Source organism: Enhydra lutris, unplaced genomic scaffold (genome assembly GCF_002288905.1).
Source record: "Enhydra lutris kenyoni isolate GAN:26980312 unplaced genomic scaffold, ASM228890v2 scaffoldscaffold73, whole genome shotgun sequence".
Taxonomy (NCBI): Eukaryota; Metazoa; Chordata; class Mammalia; order Carnivora; family Mustelidae; genus Enhydra; species Enhydra lutris.
The window spans coordinates 2,110,937-2,134,404 of record NW_019154157.1 but is presented as its reverse complement, the minus strand read 5'-3'; the positions used below and the strand labels follow the sequence as shown (position 1 = coordinate 2,134,404).

Here is a 23,468-nt window from a genome sequence, read left to right as displayed (position 1 = left end):
TTCGGCTCAGGTCATGATCTCAGGGTCCTGGGATCGAGCCCCTCGTCAGGCTCTCTGCTCAGCGGGGAGCCTGCTTCCTCCTCTCTCTCTGCCTGCCTCTCTGCCTACTTGTGATCTCGGTCTGTCAAATAAATAAAATCTTAAAAATAAAAATCACTGAGGGGTCTAGGAGCCAGATTTCTGAGAGGGTGCCTTGTTTAGGAAAAACAGGCAAGTTTGATGGAGCCCCTGGATAAGAATTCTTATAATTATCCATGTGTCTTCTTCAGCTCTTATTCCAGATTCCAGAGCCTCAGCTTGGCTGTGGTCTTTGTGACTTCTCTCCACACACACAGCTGGTAGCCCCAAGCCTTAAATGTAGTTGGTGCTAGACATATATTGATTGAACGCATGAATGCATGAGTCACACTCACTTCAAAGAACACAAAAGTTACAGCATTGCGCAATAAACCTGATGGAAAACAAAGATCAGGTATTTAATTTTGTAAATCTACATGGTAAAGCATAACATGTAAAAGTGAAAAGAGTGCCAGTGTTGTGTTGGAAAGTCTGAATTTGGTGCTGAATGGTGGCCTGGCCTTGGGCAGGTCCTCCAACCTCCCTGGCCTGATAGCCTGATGTATAAAGTGGAGTGACAGAGTGGAAATAGATGTGAATGTGCTTGAAAAGCAGAAAGTAGATTCAGATCAGGAGTGAAGAATTGTCCTGAGCAGGATTGCTGTGTGGTCATGTTGAAGTTCATAGTCTCTACCAGGACTAGGAGAAAGTTTTAGTAGGATGGCAGCTCAGGCATGCTCAGGACCTGCTTCCCTTTATTCTGTGCACTTCCTGAGCCAACCAGGGTCCTCTGGCCTCTAGCCACTGTCCCACTTCTGCTGGGTACAGGAGGATGTGGTCACATTCTCTCGTTCTGCCAGTGTTTAGTAGCTAGCCCCCAGGGAATGTTGCTCATCTCTGCCATACTGCCTTGGTGTGGTGAGGTTCCTTTACATGAGGGTAGGGAGGAGGTGAGGAGAAAAGGCTCCACGGATAGGTGCACAGCTCTAGGGACCATGATGTGTTGCAAAGAGAGGTTTGTGAGCAGCTGGGCTGTTAATCAAAACCAGTCACACATGCCTACACCCACTCACTTCGCAAACATTTGAGTGCCTACTAGGAGGAGGCTTTAGAACCTGAGTAGGGACCACGTGGTCAGTCTACTAAGAATTAGAAAGAGAGTTAATGTGGTCTTCTTAGAGTTGAAATGTGCAGGCCTGTCCAGTGTCTAACCTGTTGCAAGCCTGCTGCTATCTGCAAACTGACCTGTCCTGTTACTGTCCCCTGACCATTCCCACCCTCACACCTGCCTTGATCCTGACAGTCCCCTTAAGCCTTCTGTCCCTTAGGAGTATGAGCCATGCAGAGCCTTGTTGGGTCCAGGGAGTAGGGGGTGGGTAATGAACCAGGATAAGGGGTGTCTGTGTACATCTGCCCAGTAGCAGTGGCCCCCTCCTACCTTGGTGGACCCTTTGGTGTCACTGAGGGTCTTGGTGACCCTCTGGGTCACTGTATTATCTCATAGGGCCACCTTTGCAGCCCTGTAGAAGGCATGACACCCTCACTTTTCAGGTGAGAAAACAGATTGTAGTCATCAAGGTATCTACTCAGAATGGTAGATTTCCAGGATTTGGGGAAAACTGGAACACTAAGAAATGTTTTTGTTTTTTACTTTTTTTTCCTTAAGATTTCATTTTTTGGAGAGAAAGAGTGTGCACACAGCTGTACATGCGCACCTGAAATGGGTAGGGGCAAAAGGAAAGGTAGAAGCAGATGCCCTGCTGAGCAGAGAGCCTGTGGCAGCTCAGGGCTCCATTCCAGGACTCTAGGGTCATGACCTGAGCCTAAGGCAGATGCTTAGCTGACTAAGCCACCCAGGTACCCCAGAGGTTGTTGTTTTTTTGTTTTTTTGTTTGTTTGTTTTTTTTTTTTTTTAAGATTTTATTTGTTTATTTGACAGAGAGAGATCACAAGTAGACAGAGAGGCAGGCAGAGAGAGAGAGAGGGAAGCAGGCTCCCTGCTGAGCAGAGAGCCCGATGCGGGACTCGATCCCAGGACCCTGAGATCATGACCTGAGCTGAAGGCAGCGGCTTAACCCACTGAGCCACCCAGGCGCCCGAGGTTGTTGTTTTTTGTTTTTTGTTTTTTTCAAATGCACGATTGCTCTTGTTTTTGTCTGATTTCAGAATAATACGTGTAAAAATGTCAGTTTTGTAAATGCGGAGGACTAAGAAAATATGTCACTACCTCTAAGCCCCCACCAGTACAGATAGTCACTATTAACAGTTTTAAAACAGGTGTGTTTTGGAAGGGATGTCCACTATCACCACTGCTATTCAACATAGTACTAGAAATCCTAGCCTCAGCAATCAGACAACAGAAAGAAATAAAAGGCATCGAATTGGCAAAGAAGTTATCAAACTCTCGCTCTTTGCAGATGATATGATACTTTATGTGGAAAACTCAAAAGACTCCACTCCAAAACTGTTAGAACTCATACAGGAATTCTGTAAAGTGTCAGGATATAAACGCACAGAAATCAGTTGCATTTCTATACACCAACAGCAAGAGAGAAGAAAGAGAAATTGAGTCAATCCCATTTACAACTGCACCCAAAACCATAAGATACCTAGGAACAAACCTAACCAAGGAGACAAAGAATCTGTACTCAGAAAACTATAAAGTACTCATGAAAGAAATTGAGGAAGACACAAAGAAATGGAAAAACGTTCCATGCTTATGGATTGGAAGAACAAATATTGTGGAAATGTCTATGCTACCTAAAGCAATCTACACATTTAATGCAATCCCTATCAAAATGCCATCAATTTTTTTCAAAGAAGTGGAACAAATAATCCTAAAATTTATATGGAACCAGAAAAGATCCCGAATAGCCAGAGGAATGTTGAAAAAGAAACCCAAAGTTAGTGGCATCACAATTCTAGACTTCAAGCTATATTACAAAAGCTGTAGTCATCAAGACAGTGTGGTACTGGCACAAAGACAGACACATACATCAGTGGAACAGAATAGAGAGCCCAGAAATAGACCCTCCACTCTGTGGTCAACTAATCTTTGACAAAGCAGGAAGGAATGTCCAATGGAAGAAAGACAGTCTCTTAAACAAATGGTGTTGGGAAAATTGGACAGCCTCATGCAGAAGAATGAAACCGGACCATTTCCTTACACCCCCCCCCCCAAAATAGACTCAAAATGGATGAAAGACCTCAGCATGAGACAGGAATCCATCAAAATCCTTGAGGAGAACACAGGCAGCAACCTCTTCACCCTCAGCTGCAGCAGCTTCTTCCTAGAAACATCGCCAAAGGCAAGGGAAGCAAGGGCAAAAATGAACTATTGGGACTTCCATCAAGATCAAAAGCTGTTGCACAGCAAAGGAAACAGTCAACAAAACAAAAGACTACTGACAGAATGGGAGAAGATATTCACAAATGACATATCAGATAAAGGACTAGTATCCAAAATCTATAAAGAACTTAACCAAACTCAACACCCAAAGAACAAATAATCCAATCAAGAAATGGGCAAAAGACATGAACAGACATTTCTGCAAAGAAGACATCCAGATGGCCAACAGACACATGAAAAAGTGCTCCACATCACTCGGCATCAGGGAAATACAAATCAAAACCACAATGAGATAACCACCTCACACCAGTCAGAATGGCTAAAATTAACAAGCCAGGAAACAACAGATGCTGGCGAGGATGCGGAGAAAGGGGAACTCTCCTACACTGTTGGTGGGAATGCAAGCTGGTGTAGCCACTCTGGAAAACAGCATGGAGGTTCCTCAAAAAGTTGAAAATAGAGCTACCCTATGACCCAGCAATCGCACTGCTGGGTATTTACCCTAAAGCTACAAATGTAGTGATCTAAAGGGGCACATGCACCTGAATATTTATAGCAGCAATGTCCACAATAGCCAAACTATGGAAAGAACCTAGATGTCCATCAACAGATGAATGGATAAAGAAGATGTGGTATATATATACAATGGAATACTATGCAGCCATCAAAAGAAATGAAATCTTGAATTTGCAACGATGTGGATGGAACTGGAGGGTATTATGCTGAGCGAAGTAAGTCAATCAGAGAAAGACAATTATAATATGATCTCCCTGATATGAGGAATTTGAGAGGCAGAGTGGGGAGTTTGGGGGTTAGGGAAGGAAAAAATGAAACAAGATGGGATCAGGAGGAAGACATACCGTAAGAAACTCTTAATCTCACGAAACAAACTGAGGGTTGCTGCAGGAAGAGGAGAGGGTGGAGAGGGTGGTTGGGTGATGGACATTGGGGAGGGTATGTGATATGGTGAGTGCTGTGAAGTGTGTAAGCGTAACGGTTCACAGACCCTGCCTTCGGCTCGGGTCATGGTCTCAGGGTCCTGGGATCGGGCCCCGTGTCGGGCTCTCCGCTCGGCGGGGAGCCTGCTTCCCCCCTCTCTCTGCCTGCCTCTCTGCTTGCTTGTGATCTCTCTCTCTGTGTCAAATAAATAAATAAATAATCTTAAAAAAATAATAATTATTTAAAAACAAAGAAAAAAAAAGAAAAAACCAGGTGTGTTTTTCCACGTTTTAAAAGACATTTTCTAATATTTATATTTCATTATTGTAACTAATGTAATATTATACATACATTTTACAGTTTTTTTTTTAATTTTTTTTTTTATTATTTATTTGTCAGAGAGAGAGAGAGAGAGTGTGAGCACAGGCAGATAGAGTGGCAGGCAGAGGCAGAGGGAGAAGCAGGCTCCCTGCTGAGCAAGGAGCCCGATGTGGGACTCGATCCCAGGACTCTGGGATCATGACCTGAGCCGAAGGCAGCCGCCTAACCAACTGAGCCACCCAGGCGTCCCTTACAGTTTTTTTAAACGTTCTTATAAAAGTAATACCCTGCTTGTCATAAAACATTAAAACAGGATGAGAGTATAAAATTCGAAGTTCCGTATTCCCTAATACCAGAAATAATTGTCGATAGTTTAGTGTGTGCCTTCTAGATGTTTTCTTTGCCTGTGTGTGTGTGTATGTATATATGTGTATATTCTTTTATATATTTTGTATTTTACCCAAATAAGTTTAGACACATACTTTTATGCACCCTCACCTGTTTTTTTAAATTCCTTTTATTGTGGAAATGTACAAGCACACACAAAAATAAGCTAATGGGATAAACCCCCATTCATCATCTAGTTCCAACAACCTCCACCTTCCCTGTTCTTAGTCTTTTCTCTCCATTTTCACTTCTCCCCCTGGAGTATTTTAAAGCAAATCCCAAACATCATGCCTTCATAAATATTTACGTATATATTTCTTGGGGTGCCTGGTGGCTCAGTTGGTTAACTGTTTGCCTTTGGCTCAGGTCATGATGCTGGGGTCCTGGGATCAAGCCCCGCATCGGGCTCCCTGCTCAGTAGGGAGCCTGCTTTTTCCTCTCCCTCTGCCCCTCCTTCCTGCTTGTGCTCTCTCTCTCTCTCTCTCTCAAATAAATAAAATCTTTTTAAAAAAAATATTTCTAGCAGGTGAGTATTTTTTAAATTATGCAATACCATTGTCATACTCAATAAAATTAACAGTAATTCCTCAAGATCAACTAATACCCAGACTAAATCTAATTTTAACAGTCATCTCACAAGTGTCTTTTTACAGGTGGTGGTTGTTTTTTTTTTTTTTAAAGATTTTATTTATTTATTTCACAGAGGGAGATCACAAGTAGGCAGAGAGGCAGGCAGAGAGAGAGATAGAGGAGGAAGCAGGTTCTCTGCTGAGCGGAGAGCCTGATGCGGGACTCGATCCCAGGACCCCGAGATCATGACCTGAGCCGAAGGCAGAGGCTTAACCCACTGAGCCACCCAGGTGCCCCTACAGGTGGTTGTTTTGAACCTGGTTCCGGTGAGATCCACACACTTTCAGTGGTCGATATATCTCAAGTCTCAATTTAGAACTCCACATCCCACTATTTAGTTTTTAAGAACTTGGATTATTTGTCTTTGAAAGATCCTGCATTCTGGAGTTGTTAAACACGTCCTTCTATGCCCCGTATTTTCTGTAAATGGATAATTTATTTTGGAGACATCATTAGAGTCCATGGTTTTATTTTTTTGTTTTTTTTTTTTAAGATTTTATTTATTTATTTGACAGAGATCACAAGTAGGCAGAGAGGCAGGCAGAGAGAGAGAGAGGGGGAAGGATGCTCCTTGCTGAGCAGAGAGCCCGATGTGGAGCTCAATCCCAGGACCCTGAGATCATGACCTGAGCCGAAGGCAGAGGCCTTAAGCCACTGAGCACCCAGGCGCCCCTAGAGTCCATGTTTTAAGAGTGCTTTATTGTTGGTGATATGTACTTCCTTTTGCATCACATCAGGAGACTATCATTAAGATTGATCAGTGAACCTGACTTTATGATTGTCTTTCCACTTCTGTATACATGGTCCTTAATGTTAAAGGTTTTATTTATTTATTTGAGAGAGAGTGAGAGAGAGAGATCATGGGCAGCAGGGAAAGGTAGAGGGAGAAGCAGATTCCCTACTGAGCAGGGAGCCTGATGAGGGACTTGATCCTGGGACCCTGGGATCATGACCTGAGCTAAAGACAGATGATTAACTGACTGAGCCACCCAGGTACCCACACAGTCCTTAATTTTAAAAGATAAACATATTTTAAAGAAGCTCGCACAGGTCAGGACTTGAGCTGGAATGACATGTGAAGGCCATAACATGGCCCTCAGAAGCAGCCTCTATCCTAAGAAGAAGAGAACAGTTGTATGTGGAGAGGAAGGAGCACTGGGTCAGGGAGAAGGTCTTGGAGCTGAGGCCAGTGAGGCACTGGTGCTGCCAGCAGCCAGCTGCCCTTCAGGGACATTATGTAAAATGATGTAACTGAGTGAAAAAGTGGCAGTGAGCCGGTCTCCTCTCCCTGCCTAAGTCACAGAGCTGCTGTGGTGGTGAGGGATGCTTGTGAGCCCAGAGTTCTGAGTTGGTGGTGTGTAGGAAGGCTTGTTGGTCTGAGAAGACTGGCTTTTTGGCCCTTCACGTCTTCAGACTTTGGAAGCTGAAATCAGAGCGGTCTTTTGGCACCCCAGTGGTGAGTCCCACACTTACACGGTAGGGGCTGCCCACTTTGGAAAGAGCCGATAAGATGACCTGGAGTAGCACAGTATCAGAGCTAGAAGGAGACTACTAGGAGACAGTTTACAGATGAGTAAACTGTGGCCCACAGAGGAGAAGGGAGGTTCTTAAAACATCTGCCAAGCTGGAGGCTCAGCTGAAGCCAGCATCCAAGCTGGTGGTTCTCTGGCTGTGATAACCAGCCAGCACTTCCCGCTTAGAATTTCTAAGATGGTGGGGGTGGCCCGACCAAGCTCTTCACAGATTCTTAATCTGCACCCAGAATTTCTGGGTGTCCTTGGTGTTGGTCTTGTCTACATTCTTGTTCAGTTCCTGGCACGTTCTTTGATTTGGAGGCAGTATTGAACAGCGGTCTGTTTCTCTCAGCATTTGGTGGCCAGCTTGATCTGTGGCGGTGCAGTAGTTTGAATGCAGACCTGGTGTCATGAGTTCCCGGTCTCAGCTCCACATTAGTCAGTTAGAGGAGAGGTCTTAGGCTGCAGTTTCCTGAAGAAACTGGCCCAGATCAAGTTTGCCTAAAGCATTATATATGAATGTGCCACATGATTCTGTGGGAGGATAAACAGTTTTTCTGTCATTATGTATTTGTATTTATTTTTCACTTACGGTAACTAATAACTGGTTTTTAATGTATAGCAGTGACATAACCCTTCTGGTCTAAGCAGATTCACCTGCCAGTATAGAGGCAGTCCAAAGTTAGAGGACAGTCTGTGAACATTTAGTTTTATTGAGCACATATTACCTGGGTTGGTTATCCTGGGAGAATGTAAAGACATGTGAGAAAGGGTCTCAGTTCCTTTGGAGAGCCATCTGCATGGAGGATGTTCTGTTTTTGTGCAGTATGTTTTGCGTGGTACTTTCTAGGCTATTCATGAAAGTTTTTGAGTCATTGTTCTCTGGGTAGTGCCCCATGAGTATCATCCTCTGCAGCCTCTGCAGAGTCTGTGTAAAGGTTCAGTCATCTGAACTTCTGGAGTTGAGAGAAGATTAGGGATTGCCATGGAAGCTGGGGAGAGTGGTCTGCAGAAATGGATAATCAAGGCCTCTCTGCCTTTCAGGATTTTCCTGGGGAGAATCTTCAGTCAGCTTGCTGACAGCCAAGGATGGCGAGCAAGGGGCCCTCGGCCTCTGCCTCCCCTGAGAACTCCTGTGCAGGGGGACCCAGCGGTAGCAGCAATGGTGCTGGCGAGAGTGGAGGGCAGGACAGCACCTTCGAGTGCAACATCTGTCTGGACACAGCCAAGGACGCTGTCATCAGCCTGTGTGGCCACCTCTTCTGGTCAGTACCCCTGCGACCACCCCCAGAAGACACATGGCCATGTTTAGAAAGCCTGTGGCTTGGGCAGCTTTGGAACAGGAGGTTTCCCACCCACTTTGGGTCTCCTGATATGATCAGGTCCAAGAAGCAGAAGCCCTGGGTTCTTATCCCAGTTCTGCTGCTGATAAGCTGAGTGATCTTGGGCAAATCCTGTCTCCACTGGACTCTGTACCCCCACCTCTAATGTGAAAATACTTAACAGTTAGTGAGCAATTACGATGTGCCACTTGCTGTGCTGAGTGAAGAGGCACTATGTACAGTGGTTATACTGTAGTATACCATTCAGCAAGGACAGTGGAGCCAGACTTCCTTGTTCAGAATCCTGACTCTGCCACTTCCATCCTGGATGACCTTGGGCAAGGTGCTTACATAACTCTGTTTCATTTTACAGGTTGTTTGTGAGCAATCAAATGACTCAAAATACATAAAAAGCTTAGAAGAGCACATAGCACACACTGCATACTGTGTGTTAGCAATGATCCTAATAATTGTTGCTATATTTTATGTATATCAAAATGAAGTGGGAGAGTTAGTTTCATTCTGGCCACCATCATAGGAGTCCCTCATGGATCTGAGGTTCTGGGTAAATGTTACGATTTTATTCTTCTCCCTTAATTTTGAGCTGGACCTTGAAGGGTGAATTGGGCTAAGTGGAGAGGTAAAAATGGCAGATAAGACAAAGAGAATGTGCCCCCCAAGGCAGACATTTTCTAGGGTAGACATACACACTTTTGGGTATGAGACTTCAAGACCCTGAGACTGCTGTGTATCTCAGATAGCGCCTTGGATGGGGGACTGGGAAATGTTAGGGAACAAGAGTGGTTAAGAGAGCATTGGGCCAGATTATCAAACCCAGATTTGATTGAGTAGGACATAAAGCTGTGGGATATTTTTGAGCAGGGAAGTGGTGTGAAGAAAGGGTCATTTAAGTATTATTTAAGGTAGTTTAAGATAAAGAGATAACTTTATTGAATTAACAGAATGGGGCATATTTTGTTCTGGCAGCTCTTGCCCTAATCATTAAGTTTTATGCAGAAACCGTTGTTTCCTAGAAATTGAAGATTCTCTGGGGCAGTATAAAACCAGGACTTGAAACAAGTGACAAAATTAAAAATAAATCAGGGTACCATTAGAAAGAATAGACTCTAAAATGAAACAGATGCTTCCTGTCAGAGTGGTTTATCCCTGGGCAAATCTGCAATCCTCTTTCTACCTCAGTATCCTCTTCTGTAAAATGGAGTTAATTACACTTTGTCTTAGGTTAATATGACCCTCCAGTGACATTAACAAATGGAAAGCTAATCAGCCATGTCCTGGCACTCAATAGTTGCTTAATAAATTGAAGCGATCACCATCTTTGTTATAATTTTGAACTTTCCGCTAAAGGAAAGTCACCTCCACTTCTCCCCCATAGACTTCAAGGGAAGTTGCCAGTGGAGGAGATCTGTGATTTCGGGTGCATTGGGCTCAATTTGGAATGACATTGCAAGGTTAATGTAGGAGTCAGATGTCAGGTGTCTGTTACATCCAGGGAGATTGCATATCTGGATGGTGGGGCTCTGTGGGTCAGGAACTGGGAAAGAAATTAACCTCTGAGTCCAACAAATTTTACTCAGCTGAAGTAGTTGTGTTTTATGAGGGACAGAAACCGTGTCCACATTTTCCACTGTCCTGGCACACAGGAGGTGTGCAGTGGATATCTCTTAGTTGGATGAATAAACCAAGAGAGTAAAAATGAAAAATCTAGAGTTAGAGTAACTTTTCCTTCAATTCTGTAAATGTCATTTTTTGCACCCAATGCTGGGTGATAGAAGGGACAATAAGCTGAAAGACTTACTTTTTAGTCCTGGTGCCACAGGCAAGTTGTTTCTTGTTTCTGAATTTGGTTTCCTCATTTGAAAAATGAGAGACTGGGCAGCTGTTCATTGTAGTACAACTCATTAAGCTGTGAAGGTAGCTCTTTCTGCCAAGCAGCATCCCCGTTTTCATTATTTAAAGATTTTTTTAATAGTAAACTTGAACTTTTAAACAACTTCCTGCCAGCAGAGCACTCAAGGTTGAGGACAGCCTGAAGATTCTCTTAAACCAGATCTAGAATCACACATTGTGAGTCTTAGGTTAGGAACCCACTGAAATGGAGTCTAAAATATGGTGTGTTTGTGTGTGTGTGCACGTGCGTGTGTGCGTGCGCTGTGTGTATGAGAATGCCTCATGAATTTTTCTGCATAGAGGGTCTTTAGCCTATATTGGATTCCTTCAGAAGTCACAATCCCTCAGAGGTTGACTTGTAGAGAAGCTGAGTCTGGGATGGTCTGGGACCTGGGGGTCCTTTACAAGTAATATCCCAGAGGTAGAGACTGGGGTCTTGGCTCTATTGCCTGATTTTTCCTGTGATTTTAGCCCATGCTTTTCTGATTTCTGGTATAGTGATTCCCCACAGACACTCAGGGGGTTGCAGTGCTCCATAGTTCCACCCTGTGTTCCCATTTTTTCTGCTCCCACCCTTGGTGTTTTTTCTAATGAAAGCATTTTGCTTCCTTTACCCCCATTCCCTTTCTCCTTGATGACTGGTTGCCCTGGGGACTCTGGCAGTTGGCCGTGTTTACATCAGGTAAGATGCATTTCATTTTACTTTGTCTTTCATCAGCTGTGGTTGCACAAGACACCCCTAATCTCAGGAGACTACTGTCAGAAGCTGCAATCTCCCCTGTTTGTGGACTCATTTGCTTGTTTTACCCCCCTCAACCCTCTTTATACACCTGCCCAATGACAGGTACTTGCTGAAAACAAGGGGTCAGTATAGTACCTGGGATGGTTCTGATTCTGCTATCTATGGTCTTTGTGGCCTTAGCAGGCCACCTCTCTGGCTCACAGTTCCCTTTCTATAGATTAGCTTGGATTTGATAGTATGTGTGGTTTTTATTTTTGAGATTCTGCCTCTACAAAAAGAACCTCCTAGAATATCAACTATTCCCCCTACCTGTAAAGGCCTTGAAAATGTTAGGAAGGAAGAAATTTTTTTGGTCTCAACAGAGAGTTTTTGTGTGAGGGGGGAAAAAGTCTGATTTCTCAGCTCTAGATTATTAGGAAAACCAGTCAGTTAAGTATTCGCCAAGACCCAGGCACATGCTCGGTGAGACAGAGCAGGGCTTGGCATTCACAGCTGGCTGTGAATAATCACTGTGAGCTGACTGTCTCCACGGTTGTTGGCAAAAGAGCACCAAAGGTGGCTTAGGATTGTAGGGGGAGGACAGAAGTTCCAGAGCTCTAAAGTCAGAATCGAGGTGGGAGAAAGAAGCAAAGGAAGGAAGAGAGGGGTTCCCACTACGTTTAGGGCTATGCATTCTGACCTCCAGCAGAACCTAATAAATTTATAAATTTATCTGCTGGAAATTTATAAAAAGCACATAACATAAGTTTTGAAGCTTTCAACAGTAGGATAAAGGAAGTGGGATATAAAATCATTAAATGCTGCTTTCTCCTTGACCCCTTGACACAGCTCTAGGCTTGCACTTCCTTCCTGTTGTGTTGCAGGGAGCCCCTAGAAGTAATGAGGCATGAGGAAGCCTGTTTAATTATGAGGTGTTTAAAAGCAATTTTGATTTCACCGCTAGTAAATATTTATTGAGTGCCAGGAGCAGGAATCAGAGAATTGGGTTCCTTGAAGTGTTCCGTGCTGGTGTCGGTGTTTCCAGTTTGAGGCCCCTGACCCATGTTGTTTCGCTGTCTGTGATTGCTCTGTAGTGGGCTTAAACACCATTCGTGCATTTTTCTCTCCTGTTTGCAGTGGTTGGAGACCAGACCTAACAGACAAGTGTGTCCAGTTTGCAAAGCCGGCATCAGCCGAGATAAAGTGATCCCGCTCTATGGCAGGGGCAGCACTGGGCAGCAGGACCCCAGGTGAGGCCTTGGGGCACCTCTCACACCTACTCCTCCCTTTGGATATGAATTTACTTCCATTTAGCACCTTCTCACTCCACCCTCTACTTAGTGCTTACAGACCCTCAGTTTTGAGAAAATTGGGATCCAGATGGGAGTTCGTCAGGAAGGGAGGGAAGCCAAGTTGCTCCTCACTGGGCTATAATATGAATATCCACTGAGCGTCTGCCAGCGAGCAGGCAATGTGCTAGGCAGTGCACAAGATAGCACAGTTTTAAGTATGCAAAGTGCTGTGAAGGAGCAGCTTGGGAAGCAGGGTGTCTAGCAGGAGAGTCTGCAAGGAGGGGGGTTGCTGCAGCAGTGATATATAAAGTACAGAGGGAAGAGGGGACAGGAGGTCTGGGAGGCTTTGTGGAGTTTGGGGTGTGGATGGGTCTGTCATTCTACAAACACAAGTTCTGAGAGCCCTTCATGGTCTGCTCACACATGTGCACACACTCACACACCCCCAGACTCTCCCAGCAGTGTCTCATACCGTCTCTCACCCCACCCCAGCATACCCTATATCCACATATACTGGACTTCTCTTAAAGGAACTTAGCCTTTCACATTCATGAGCCTTCGTAATTGTTTTCCCTCTGCCTCTTCTGCCCTCCCCAGTCCTGCTCAACACCCTCCTCCTCCGCTAATTTCGGTCCATCTTTAAGGAGCAGTCCTGAAGTTACCTCCTCCTTGAAGTGGCCCTTCTTCCTCACATCAGTTGCTCTTACCCATGCTTCCACCCTATGTGGTTGAGATCTCTGTTCAAGAAGTCCCTTCCCATGCTGTATTGTGATTGGTTGTGGCCCCCTTTAAACCATAAACACCTCAAGAGTAGAGTCCATCACAGTCTTAGTATTGGTAGTGTCCTGCCTAGTGCCTCATGGCTAACAAGCCCTCAGTCCAGTATGTTGAGGATGAGTGATAGAAGAGGCTAAGACCCAGAGGCAAAAAGCAAAGTGTATAGAGTACTTACCAAGGAATAGTGGGAAGTAAAGCTGAAGTTAATAGGGGCAGATAGAGAGATCCTGAATCTCAGCCCTCTATGCTGACAGGCCATTCCTGTTTCAGTTTGGATTTGGGATTTTTAACATTGGTGACCCCTATATTACACAGGTCCAGGGAAGGTGTCGGGCTAGCATTCATAACCAGTCTGGGTCAGGCTCCTGTGAGAGGAGTAGGCTCTAGTGCAACATGATGAACATCTTAGAATAAGCAGATTTTTCTCTCTGCTTTTCTGTATAGTTGGCAAAACAGTCGCAAGTAGAATGAAGGTTAGGATTTGGTTTAATTTGGTATAAGTTCCTATGCTGTGTGTGCATAGTGGACCTGACCCTGAGCTCCCACCCCACTCGGAGCAGCTGAAAGCATTTTATAATTATTTATTTTATGATGTTTCTGTTTCAGAGAGAAGACCCCTCCCCGTCCTCAAGGACAGAGGCCAGAGCCAGAGAACAGAGGGGTGAGGAACATTCTAGGAGAAGCTTCTAGAAATGAGCTTATGGCTTTAGAAGTTTCCATCTTGGCCTTGTACTTTTTCTCCTTGATTATAAAAGTAATGGAAAAATTGAAATACACAAAGGAAAGGAGGGGGAATAAACTTAAATCACACCATCCAGAGATAACTACAGGAAATATTTTGGTCTATTTTTTTCTATTGTTCTATACTTATATATACACACATGTAAATTTTATAGATCTATTTATATGCACGTATTTTATAGCTATATTGGGTATACATATATTTTTGTTTATTTTTAACAATACTTGGCTCCTGTTTCGTAGCTCTTTTTAAAAATTTCATTCATTCTGTATTAAGTGCCTTCAGTATGCTGGGCATTATTCTAGACACTGGTGATACATCAGTGAACATAGCAAAGATTCCTGGCCTTACCAATTTATATCACAGAGAGGGAGACTTTTTTAATGACATTATCTTGAGATTTTACATGCCAGGCTGTTTAGTGTTGAGTTGTATGAACTTAACATTATTTGATCCTTTGTTGGACATTTAACTGTTTTCTTTTTTTCATTTTAAAAATACTCTGATGAACTTATAGATACATTTTTGAGCAGGTTCATGGTTGTTTTATTAGGATAAATTCTTAGAAAAATCACTAGCTCAAAAATGCTAATTTAAGTCAGATGTTAGTATTAAAATTTTCTTTTCTTTTTTTTTTTTTAAGATTTTATTTATTTGACAGACAGAGATCACAAGTAGGCAGAGAAGCAGGCAGAGAGGAGGAAGCAGGTTCCCTGCTGAACAGAGAGCCCAACTTCGGGCTTGATCCCAGAACCCTGGGATCATGACCTGAGCCGAAGGCAGAGGCTTTAACCCACTGAGCCACCCAGGCGCCCTAGTATTAAAATTTTCTTGTTAAAATATTGAAGAAATTGGGGCACCAGGGTGGCTCAGTGGATTAAGCCTCTGCCTTCAGCTTGGGTCGTGATCTCGGGGTCCTGGGATCGAGCCCCGCGTTGGGCTCTCTGCTCGGCGGGGAGCCTGCTTTCCCCTCCCTCTCTGCCTGCCTCTCTGCCTACTTGTGATCTCTGTCTGTCAAATAAAAAAATAAAATCTTTACAAAATAAAATAAAATAAAATATTGAAGAAATTATAAAAGCAGAATATTTATCCACACTAACAAGTATATTTTCATTTCTCCAGATTAAAATATTAAAATTTTTGAGGGAAAATACCCATCTGTATCTTGTCTACATCCCTACATATTGTCCTGAGGATTCTTGTGACCATAGTGTTCAGTTTTGTCTGACAGTGTGGTCACAAGAGTTTTTCATTTCCCCACAAGAATTAAGAGCATGGGTTTTTTGGACCATATTGACAGGGTTTTTTGTTTTGTTTGTTTTTTTAAAGATTTTATTTATTTATTTGACAGACAGAGATCACAAGTAGGCAGAGAGGCAGGCAGTGGGTGGGGGAGCAGGCTCCCTGCTGAGCAGAGAGCCCAGTGTGGGGCTCCATCCCAGGACCCTGAGATCATGACTTGATCCGAAGGCAGAAGCTTAACCCACTGAGCCACCCAGGTGCCCCAGGATCATATTGACAGTTGACAGTTTTTTATCTAAACGCTATTGACATATTGACAGTTTTTGGTCTAAACGCTACCCCCTTGACTACCAGGTGACATCACTTTAACTTTCACAGACTCTGTTTCTCAACAGAGAGCATCAGCTCCTAACCTCAGGAAGCCAGAGGTCCTAGTGCATAGCTGTAGCACATACAAGTACCTGCAGCCACCAGTGATGCTTTTTGCCTACATTTTCCCAGGAACATAAACCCCGCATGTGTGAGGGCTTGTGGAATTGTGTAGAAGTTGCTAAAAGGGAGGCCAGAGGGTCAGTCCTCGGGATTACTCTCAGTGAAGTGGTAGTTCGTGATGAAACAGTTGTACCTTCCTGGGTAAGGCAGCCTCGGTCCCAGGAGCCCTCAAACTCAACCATGCTGGGTCTGAGTAGGAGGCATCTGCACTGAGGAGATGGAAAACTGGTTGTTTTTCTTCTGTCTAGGCTTACCCTCTTGTTATATGTTACTAGGCTTTATGTAGGTAGTGCCGCCCAGCAAGATGTTTGGAGCTGGATGCCAGGCTGCTTGGTATGGCATAGGGAACAGCCACTTTCATGACTTGCAGAAGACTCATAAGTGAAAGCTAACCAGCTCTTTGTGGAGCGCAGTTGACCCAATACATTTTCTACTTATTATTTTTTAATCATTTGCTCTAAAGATCTACTTAGGGATGTGGGGGAGGAAAGAGGATTTAAAAAGATGTGCACAGTAATTAAGAGCATGGGTTTTCAGATCATATTGACCTAGTTTCTGGTCTAAACTCTACCCCCTCTACCATCTGCAACCTTGGTCAAGGTAGAAAACGGGTTACTTTTTCACAGTGTTAGAATTCCTACTAAGTCTTTTCATATGAAAGATGATGTGGTATAGGGGAAAGTTGAGGGTGGGAGAAGGAAGGGGAAAGCTGAGGATAAGACACCATGAGGATGGTGAATAAGGAGACCTCTGACTTTTTACGTCAATTATTCCTCTAATGTGTAAGTTTCTTATAACAAGCATATATATGAAAATAATCAGAAAAAAATAGTGTTTTATGTTTTTTAAATTCTTAAAAATATTAAAACTGAGGGAGAATACCTGTTTATATCTTGTTCCCATACCTGCATGTTGGCATGTACTTGTGACCATAGTGTTCAGTTTTGTCTGGTAGCTTGGTCACTGAAATTTTTCTGTGTTGCCGCATAGTTAGCATGATGGTCTTTAGAGAGTGTGTATCAAGATTTTGATCATGACCTCCATTGTTGGTTAATTAGGGTTCCACTTTTTTTTGCTATTATCAGCAATGTGCCGCTTGTTCCAATGTTCCCTTGTAATTAGGTATAGGGGTTGTTGCCAGTTTTGCTTGTTATATTTCATATATATATGCAATATATATATAAGATGCATGTTATTAAAGCATGTAGAAAATTTTATTGACTAGGGTGGGGTTCTGGGAAAAAACGTGGTGCTCCAAGAACCCTAACTTGCACCAGTAGATTGTTTTACTTTGGGCCAGAGCCAGTCCTTTCTGGCATTCACGATTCCTTAGCTGGAACCCCTTGCAGGCCAGGAGGGCAGAGGGGCCACCAGGGTTCCTCTGCCTTGCAGTCTAAATGGGAGGAGAAAATTTCCCCCTTGGAAACAGGTGGCAGAGGGTAGGGAGGAGAGGCAGGTGCCACCTGTGGGTGACATGTTTGACAGGTTGCTTGTTCTGAATTGCATTTCTTCCATACAGGGATTTCAAGGATTTGGATTTGGAGATGGTGGCTTCCAGATGTCTTTTGGAATTGGGGCATTTCCTTTTGGGATATTTGCCACAGCATTTAACATAAATGATGGGCGGCCTCCTCCAGGTGAGACCCTACTTCCTTGATAATTCTGCTTGAAGTCTGTTTGGAATTCATTAGTATTCAGATTACAGATAACTGTCACTGCTTGATCAATAGGCCTTTTCAAAATGTGAACTCTTCGGATTACTGGTAGTCATGATAATGTATATTGCCCACTTACTAAATATTAGGCATGTTCAAAGTGCTTGTCATCACAAATGCAGGGGATCCTCACCATAAGCCTGTGGGATGAGTGTTCGTTTAGCTCTGTTTTACAATCAGAAAATGCTCAGTATGTTTCCCAAGACCTACTCTGTGCCTATAAGTTGAAAAAGAATAAAATGATACCTAGGATACCTAGCTAAAGAAAAGCCTAGTCCTGTGCATGTTCCATTTAGGGACCGAAAGGAGTGAGGCAACCCACCAGGATTCAAGGCCTTTCTATTCTATGGTATCTCTGTCCAGCTTCCCTCAGGATACATGTGGGGCTTGGGACCAGCCCCCTTTCTCCCTTTCTAGGTCTGTTACCTGCTACTACCTTTCTCTCCAGCCACTTTAAAGGTGCCAGCTGCACCTTGCCAGGCCGCAAGGTGGGTGTTCTGTATTTTGTCTCAATCTGGCACCTGGGCCAAGATCCTTACCATGGAGTCTGCAGAGGTGCTGAGGTCATTTGAGCTCTACTTGCACTCATTGGAACCTCCTGTGTGCTGGCGACAGTGTGTGGTGTAGAAGGGATCAGTGTGTGGTTCCTGGTCAGGAGCTTATGCTCTTAGGAACAGAAACCTATTTCTGGGTCACCCAAGGAATTTTCCTCACCCCCTATCCTGGTGCTTGGCACACTGCAGGCGATCAGTGCAAGTCTTTGTTGACTGACACCCTGCATGAATCATCAGAGCACCTACCTGGGGAATAGTACAGCCTCAAGAGATCTTGGAATGCCCTTCTTTACCTCCTCTACCTCAAAGGTTCCTCCTTCATTTATGCATTTTCCTCAAAGGAGAACCCAAAGGGCAGGGTGTGCTGTGCCCTGAAGGAGGGACAGGGCACTATGGAGGCAGCAAGAACCCTTGGCAGCTTGCTTCCCTTCTTGCTTCAGGGCACACCCTGGGTTCCTTAGGTAAAGAGAGTTCTACCGTCGGCTGGGCTCTGGATCCCTTTATATCCTTGCCACGATCACAGTTTTCCTTTGTCATATTTGATAAAACTTGCCCATTCTGGATATAGATTTCTTACTCTCCTTTCCCCAGTGTCTGCACAGCTAGCTACATAGTAGCTTTTCTCAAAGCAGGGAGGAGTGGAAGCCTAGCTCTGCCCCTAGTTTGCTGTGTGATAGTCAAGACAAGTCACTTTGCTTCTCTGGGCTCTATTTCCCCTCCTCTGGAAAAGGAAGACACTCTATGTGGGGGTCTCTGCAGTTCTGCTGTAAGGAGATGAAGATTGATGCTCTCGACTTCTGGCCCAGTTGGGCAGCAGTGTGCACAGCTGCAGTGTTCTGACAGCCTCTCTTTTCCCTCCTGTCTCTGCAGCTGTCCCTGGAACACCCCAGTATGTGGATGAGCAGTTCCTGTCACGCCTCTTCCTGTTTGTGGCCCTAGTGATCATGTTCTGGCTCCTGATTGCCTAATGCTGGGCTCCCAGCTTACATCCATAGCAGGGCCTCTGGACTGGTGACATGCCACACCCACTCTCGATGTTTGGCTTCCTGGCTAATCCTGACCCCTGGAATCGGTGGCGTCAGTAACACATCAAGGAGTTTTGCTTCTCCATCAGAGCGTAGGGACTCAAGACCAGTTGTCAAGGACTTTAGAGTATGGCCACTGCTGTAAACACCCTGCTATAACCTCAGTCCTTGGCATTGAATCATCTCTCATGAGTTACACCTTCCAGTCCTGTTCCAGCCAGCTCAGCAGGTCCTGACTCTGCACAAGGAAGAGGCAGGAAGAGAGAAACTGTCAGTACAATTTCACCTGAGTTTGATACTAGGAAAACAAAGGGATGAACCAAATAGAAACTTTGTTTCATCTCTTTAAATACCCCTTGGTAAGTGGCCTCCCAAAATCAGTGGACTCCTCATATAGAGGTTCCCCCCCATATTCCAGTGCTCCTCTGCCCTATCTCCTCCTCCTGAGTAGAAATGCAAGAAATTGCTGTTCTATGACGATCATAATTGCAGCAGCTAAAGCTGGACTCATTTCATGAATTAATCAGAGATGCAAAGATCTTGTATTGGCTCTGAGCCATGCTCAGTCTCTTTGGCTCCGGAGAGTGGCTTGAATGACCTCCTGGTTTATTGGAGTAGATTACCCCAGAGACATGTGGCTTCAGTCACAGATTTCCCATCATCTTTCCCTCCCAAAGTATGCACATCTGCCAGAGGACCCACAGTGGAGACTACTGCTGAAGCTGGGACTGACTGCTGCTCATTAGGAAAGACCTGCCAGTAGGACTCTGGTGGGATTTGGAGCTCTGCTGCAGGAACAGCTGAACAAGCAGCCCTGTCCCCAAGGCTACAGAAGCTCTGGGTGCATCCAGTGGAATGCTTTGTCAAGTCAGCTCAGCTGCATGTTGAAGACCATCTTCCCAGAAGCCAGATTGTCCTTTATGAAGAGGCAGGAGTGGGGAGACCCACATGTGACCCTGGTTTTGGTATGGTTTGGGTGGATACCCCTGAAAACTCCTTGCATGTGTGCTAAAGCCAGAGAAGCATGAAACTGCGGAGCAGGCAACTCCTGATGATTTCTAAAGCCAAGCAGCAGGGCTTAAGAAGCTTGGCATGATATGGTGTGGTCTTCCCCAGGAAATTTCCGGGGGGAATCATCTTCCCAAGCCCTTGACTTGTTTTTTTCCATTTCATAAACTTTTTCCTCAGAATCTGATTGAGGGAGTGATTCCAGGCAGGCGGACAGTTTAATTGTAGAATGGTTCGCACTCTGCTGGTTGGACCTCTTCCTAGAAATCCAGTCTCTTCCAGGAGATTCCAGGGATGGAGGGAGATGGACATCTTTTGGAGGTCTCTCTATCACTTTTTCATCCGCAGTGCTCCTGGCTCACCTGAGCCAACAAGTGGTAGAAAGCCCCACCTAATGGTTTTTTCCAGAGGTGGCTCTGCATAGCATGTGGAAACCAAGACCTTGAGGAAGATGAAAGAGGTCCTCCTGTCCTCTCCACAGGCCCCACCCCTTCCCCTCTGTACCTGTCAGTACCAGATTTCAGTGTTTAATCAGACAAAATATAAGTATTGAATAGGTGGTTGGTTTGCCAAATTCATTTGGTAGGACTAAGCCACCAGCTTTACAGTGTCCCTGATGGATTTTAAACCTTGGGATACCCACCTACGAGTGCTTTTTTTTCCTCTTTAATCACCTCCTAGAAATCCCCAAAGTTGGGAAAGTTGCGGGGAGGGGGATGTCCTGAATTCTCAGCACAAGTGAATTGGTGGGATCTCTCAGTCTGGTAGCCCCACCTAGTGGTGAGAGAGAGGACTTCCGTCAGATGGGCCCAACCAGAAATGGGTTTCCAGAAAGAAGAAAGGTTAAAAAAGAAGGGTTGTGGATAGGAAGAGAAATCACTTGGACTCTAACAAAGTAGTAAGCCCAGGAGATCTCCACCAGCAAAGGCATCCCAGGAACCTGTAAGCAAAGCCAGGTTTGTCATGTGCCCTTTGATTTTGAACTTTCTAGGTCCCCACTCAGCTTCTATTGGGAGTTAGGGCAGGAGAGCCAACTTGGGACTGCTGGCCCAGCCCCAACAGGAAACCCCCTTCCCACCACCCCTCTGCAGGTTCACCACCTTGCCCTTCTACCAAGGCAGTTTTCCTTTCTTTTGTGTGTTGTCTATGTTCTTGGCCTCCACCCCCTTCTGCCACCTTTGTGGATTAGGACCAGGTCCCACCCACAGTCAGAAAATGACGCCATGTACAGGGGTACACCTTGACCAGTCACTAATTTTCACTGTTGTGAAAGTGATTTGATTTAGAATTAAACAAATGGTTTTACATTACTGTGAGTTGTGGACTTGTCTGTGTAAGGGGATGGGGTGGGGCATGAATGGGATGGGGAGTAGTCACACTGGTCTGGCCTCTAAGAAACAACCCTGCGTACGTGAGAATGTCACATTAAGGAGGAAAGGCTCAGGTAGCCATCGATAATTAGAGATGAGAAGTGCTTCATACACAGCCCTGCCCAAGGTGTGACCCATCTGACGGTCCTGGTCCTGACAAGTGTATGGAATTCCTAAGCTTGCAGGCTGCCATGATGGAGCTTAGCTTGTGGATAGTCAGAACCTTGAGGACAATGAGAGGTTATTCAGTGTCTGCATCTCCACATGTTCTGCAAGGGGGCAGATGGGCCCCTGGCCAAGCCCTCTATCTAGAGCAGTGGCTGTACAATTTCCTGAGGTTCCTCAGTAGCACAGTATGAGATGGAAAATAGTGAGGTTACAAACCTGGCCTAGCCTCAGGCTCCCCAGCACACCAGAGCTGTAGGTCATCCCTCTGAAAAGGGCTCTTTTCTCCTCTTCCACTTTGACCTAAGAGTTATCAAGTTGAATAGCACCAAGATTTGGTAGGAAATGCGAAGGTGAGGGATTTCCAAGAACTTCTGAGCCCGATAAGGAATGGAAAACAAAACCTACACTGAAGTAGAACAGGACAGTTAAGCCTCTATGTACCAATGACCCAACCCCAATAATCATCAACTTGTGTCCAATCCTGTTTCATCCCCACCCTCACTCTGCTTCCTCTCTCCTGCCTGGACTATTTTGAAGGGAATCCTAGTCCTATGCCATCTATTAGATATTTTATTTTTTCATTAAGTATTTTAAATATGCATCTCAGTGGTAAGGATTTTTTTAAAACATAATCAAAATACTATTTAATGTACCTTAAAAAAATTAACAATAATTCCTAAATGTCATCATATATATCTAATCATTGCTCAAGTCTTCCTAGTTGTCTCAACTTTTTTGTTCAGTTTGCTTGCACTGAGATCCAAATCAGATCCATACCCTGGTATCAGATTTCTCTTCAGTCTCTCTTACAGCCATACATTCCATCTTTTCTTTTTCTTGCAGTTTATCTTTTAAAGAAACCAGTTCATTTGTTCTGTTGATTTTTCCCACAGCTTCAGTGTTTTGCTACATGTATCACTGTGGTGTTAAGAAGCTCCTCCTCCTCTTATATTTCCTATAAATTGGTTGTTAGATCCAGAAGCTTGACCAGATTCAGGCTTGTTTTTTGGTATAACTATGTCATAAATGGTAGTGTATACTTCTTGTTGCATCATTTCAGGAGGCACATAATGCCTGGTAGTCCCTCTTTGTGATGTTAACAGCCCGTCCTGATCATTGTCTAAAAACAGCACTGTCTAACAGAATTTTCTGCCATGATGGAGATGTTCTCTATCTGCATTGTCCAACACAGTAACCACTAGGCACAAGTAGCTAGCAAGCACATGAAACATGGACAGTGGACTGAGGAACTTAATTTTCAGTTCTATTTCATTTTAACTTAAATAGCCCCTTGTGGCTAATGGGGCTATCAGTGTGGATTTTGATTAATTTACAGGGTTTGTAAAATGACATAATTGAAAATAATGTGTTAAGCATTTAGAGACGAGTGCATTCCTGGGTAGAATAGGGCAATAAAATTACAGAGAACATGGAGGGGTTATAGGAATGGCAGAGTGGTACAAGGGCAGAATGTATTCAGGAAAAAGAGTTCTGGAGTGAAAAAAGTAGGGAGAGAAGGCTGCAAAGTGAGATGTAGTTCACTCATGAGGGTCTGGTTTGGCCTTTATTTTGTTGGCAACAAGGAGCTATTGAAGGTTTTTGAGAGGCAGAGTCTGAACCTTAAGGTGGTTTTCAGTGTCCAGGTTCTCATTTCTATAGGTCCAAAGAGTTGACTGTGAATCAGTCAGCAGGATCTGGCCTCAGGGACTGACAAAACTATGGTCAGGTAATCAAACTGAACAGGTGACTTGGGCACTAGAAACCCCCATCTTCTCCCTACCCAGGACTTTTCTGTCCTGTAGAAGTTGCCCTCAAGTTCACAAGTGATTTGGGACTATTCTTTGGATCTATATTGGAACGCTATCTCTTGGTTGTACCATTTCTACAGATTACTTTCTTTCTTTCCATTTCAATTTGTGTTTCTCAAAAAAT

General features: G+C 44.3%; 1 protein-coding gene across 1 annotated transcript in view; it reads left to right on the top strand.

Moving 5' to 3' along the window:
* Nucleotides 1–21,309, top strand: part of LOC111160064 (ring finger protein 185) — a 39,737-nt gene extending 18,428 nt beyond the window's left edge. Inside the window, exons 2-7 of the mRNA XM_022522874.1 lie at nt 8,242–8,462; nt 11,094–11,112; nt 12,289–12,401; nt 13,827–13,881; nt 17,216–17,333; nt 18,836–21,309. Of these exons, the coding sequence (XP_022378582.1) occupies nt 8,287–8,462; nt 11,094–11,112; nt 12,289–12,401; nt 13,827–13,881; nt 17,216–17,333; nt 18,836–18,933 (579 nt within the window). The 5' untranslated portion in view covers nt 8,242–8,286 and the 3' untranslated portion in view covers nt 18,934–21,309. The remainder of the gene's footprint in view (nt 1–8,241; nt 8,463–11,093; nt 11,113–12,288; nt 12,402–13,826; nt 13,882–17,215; nt 17,334–18,835) is intronic.
* Nucleotides 21,310–23,468: the final 2,159 nt, after the last annotated feature.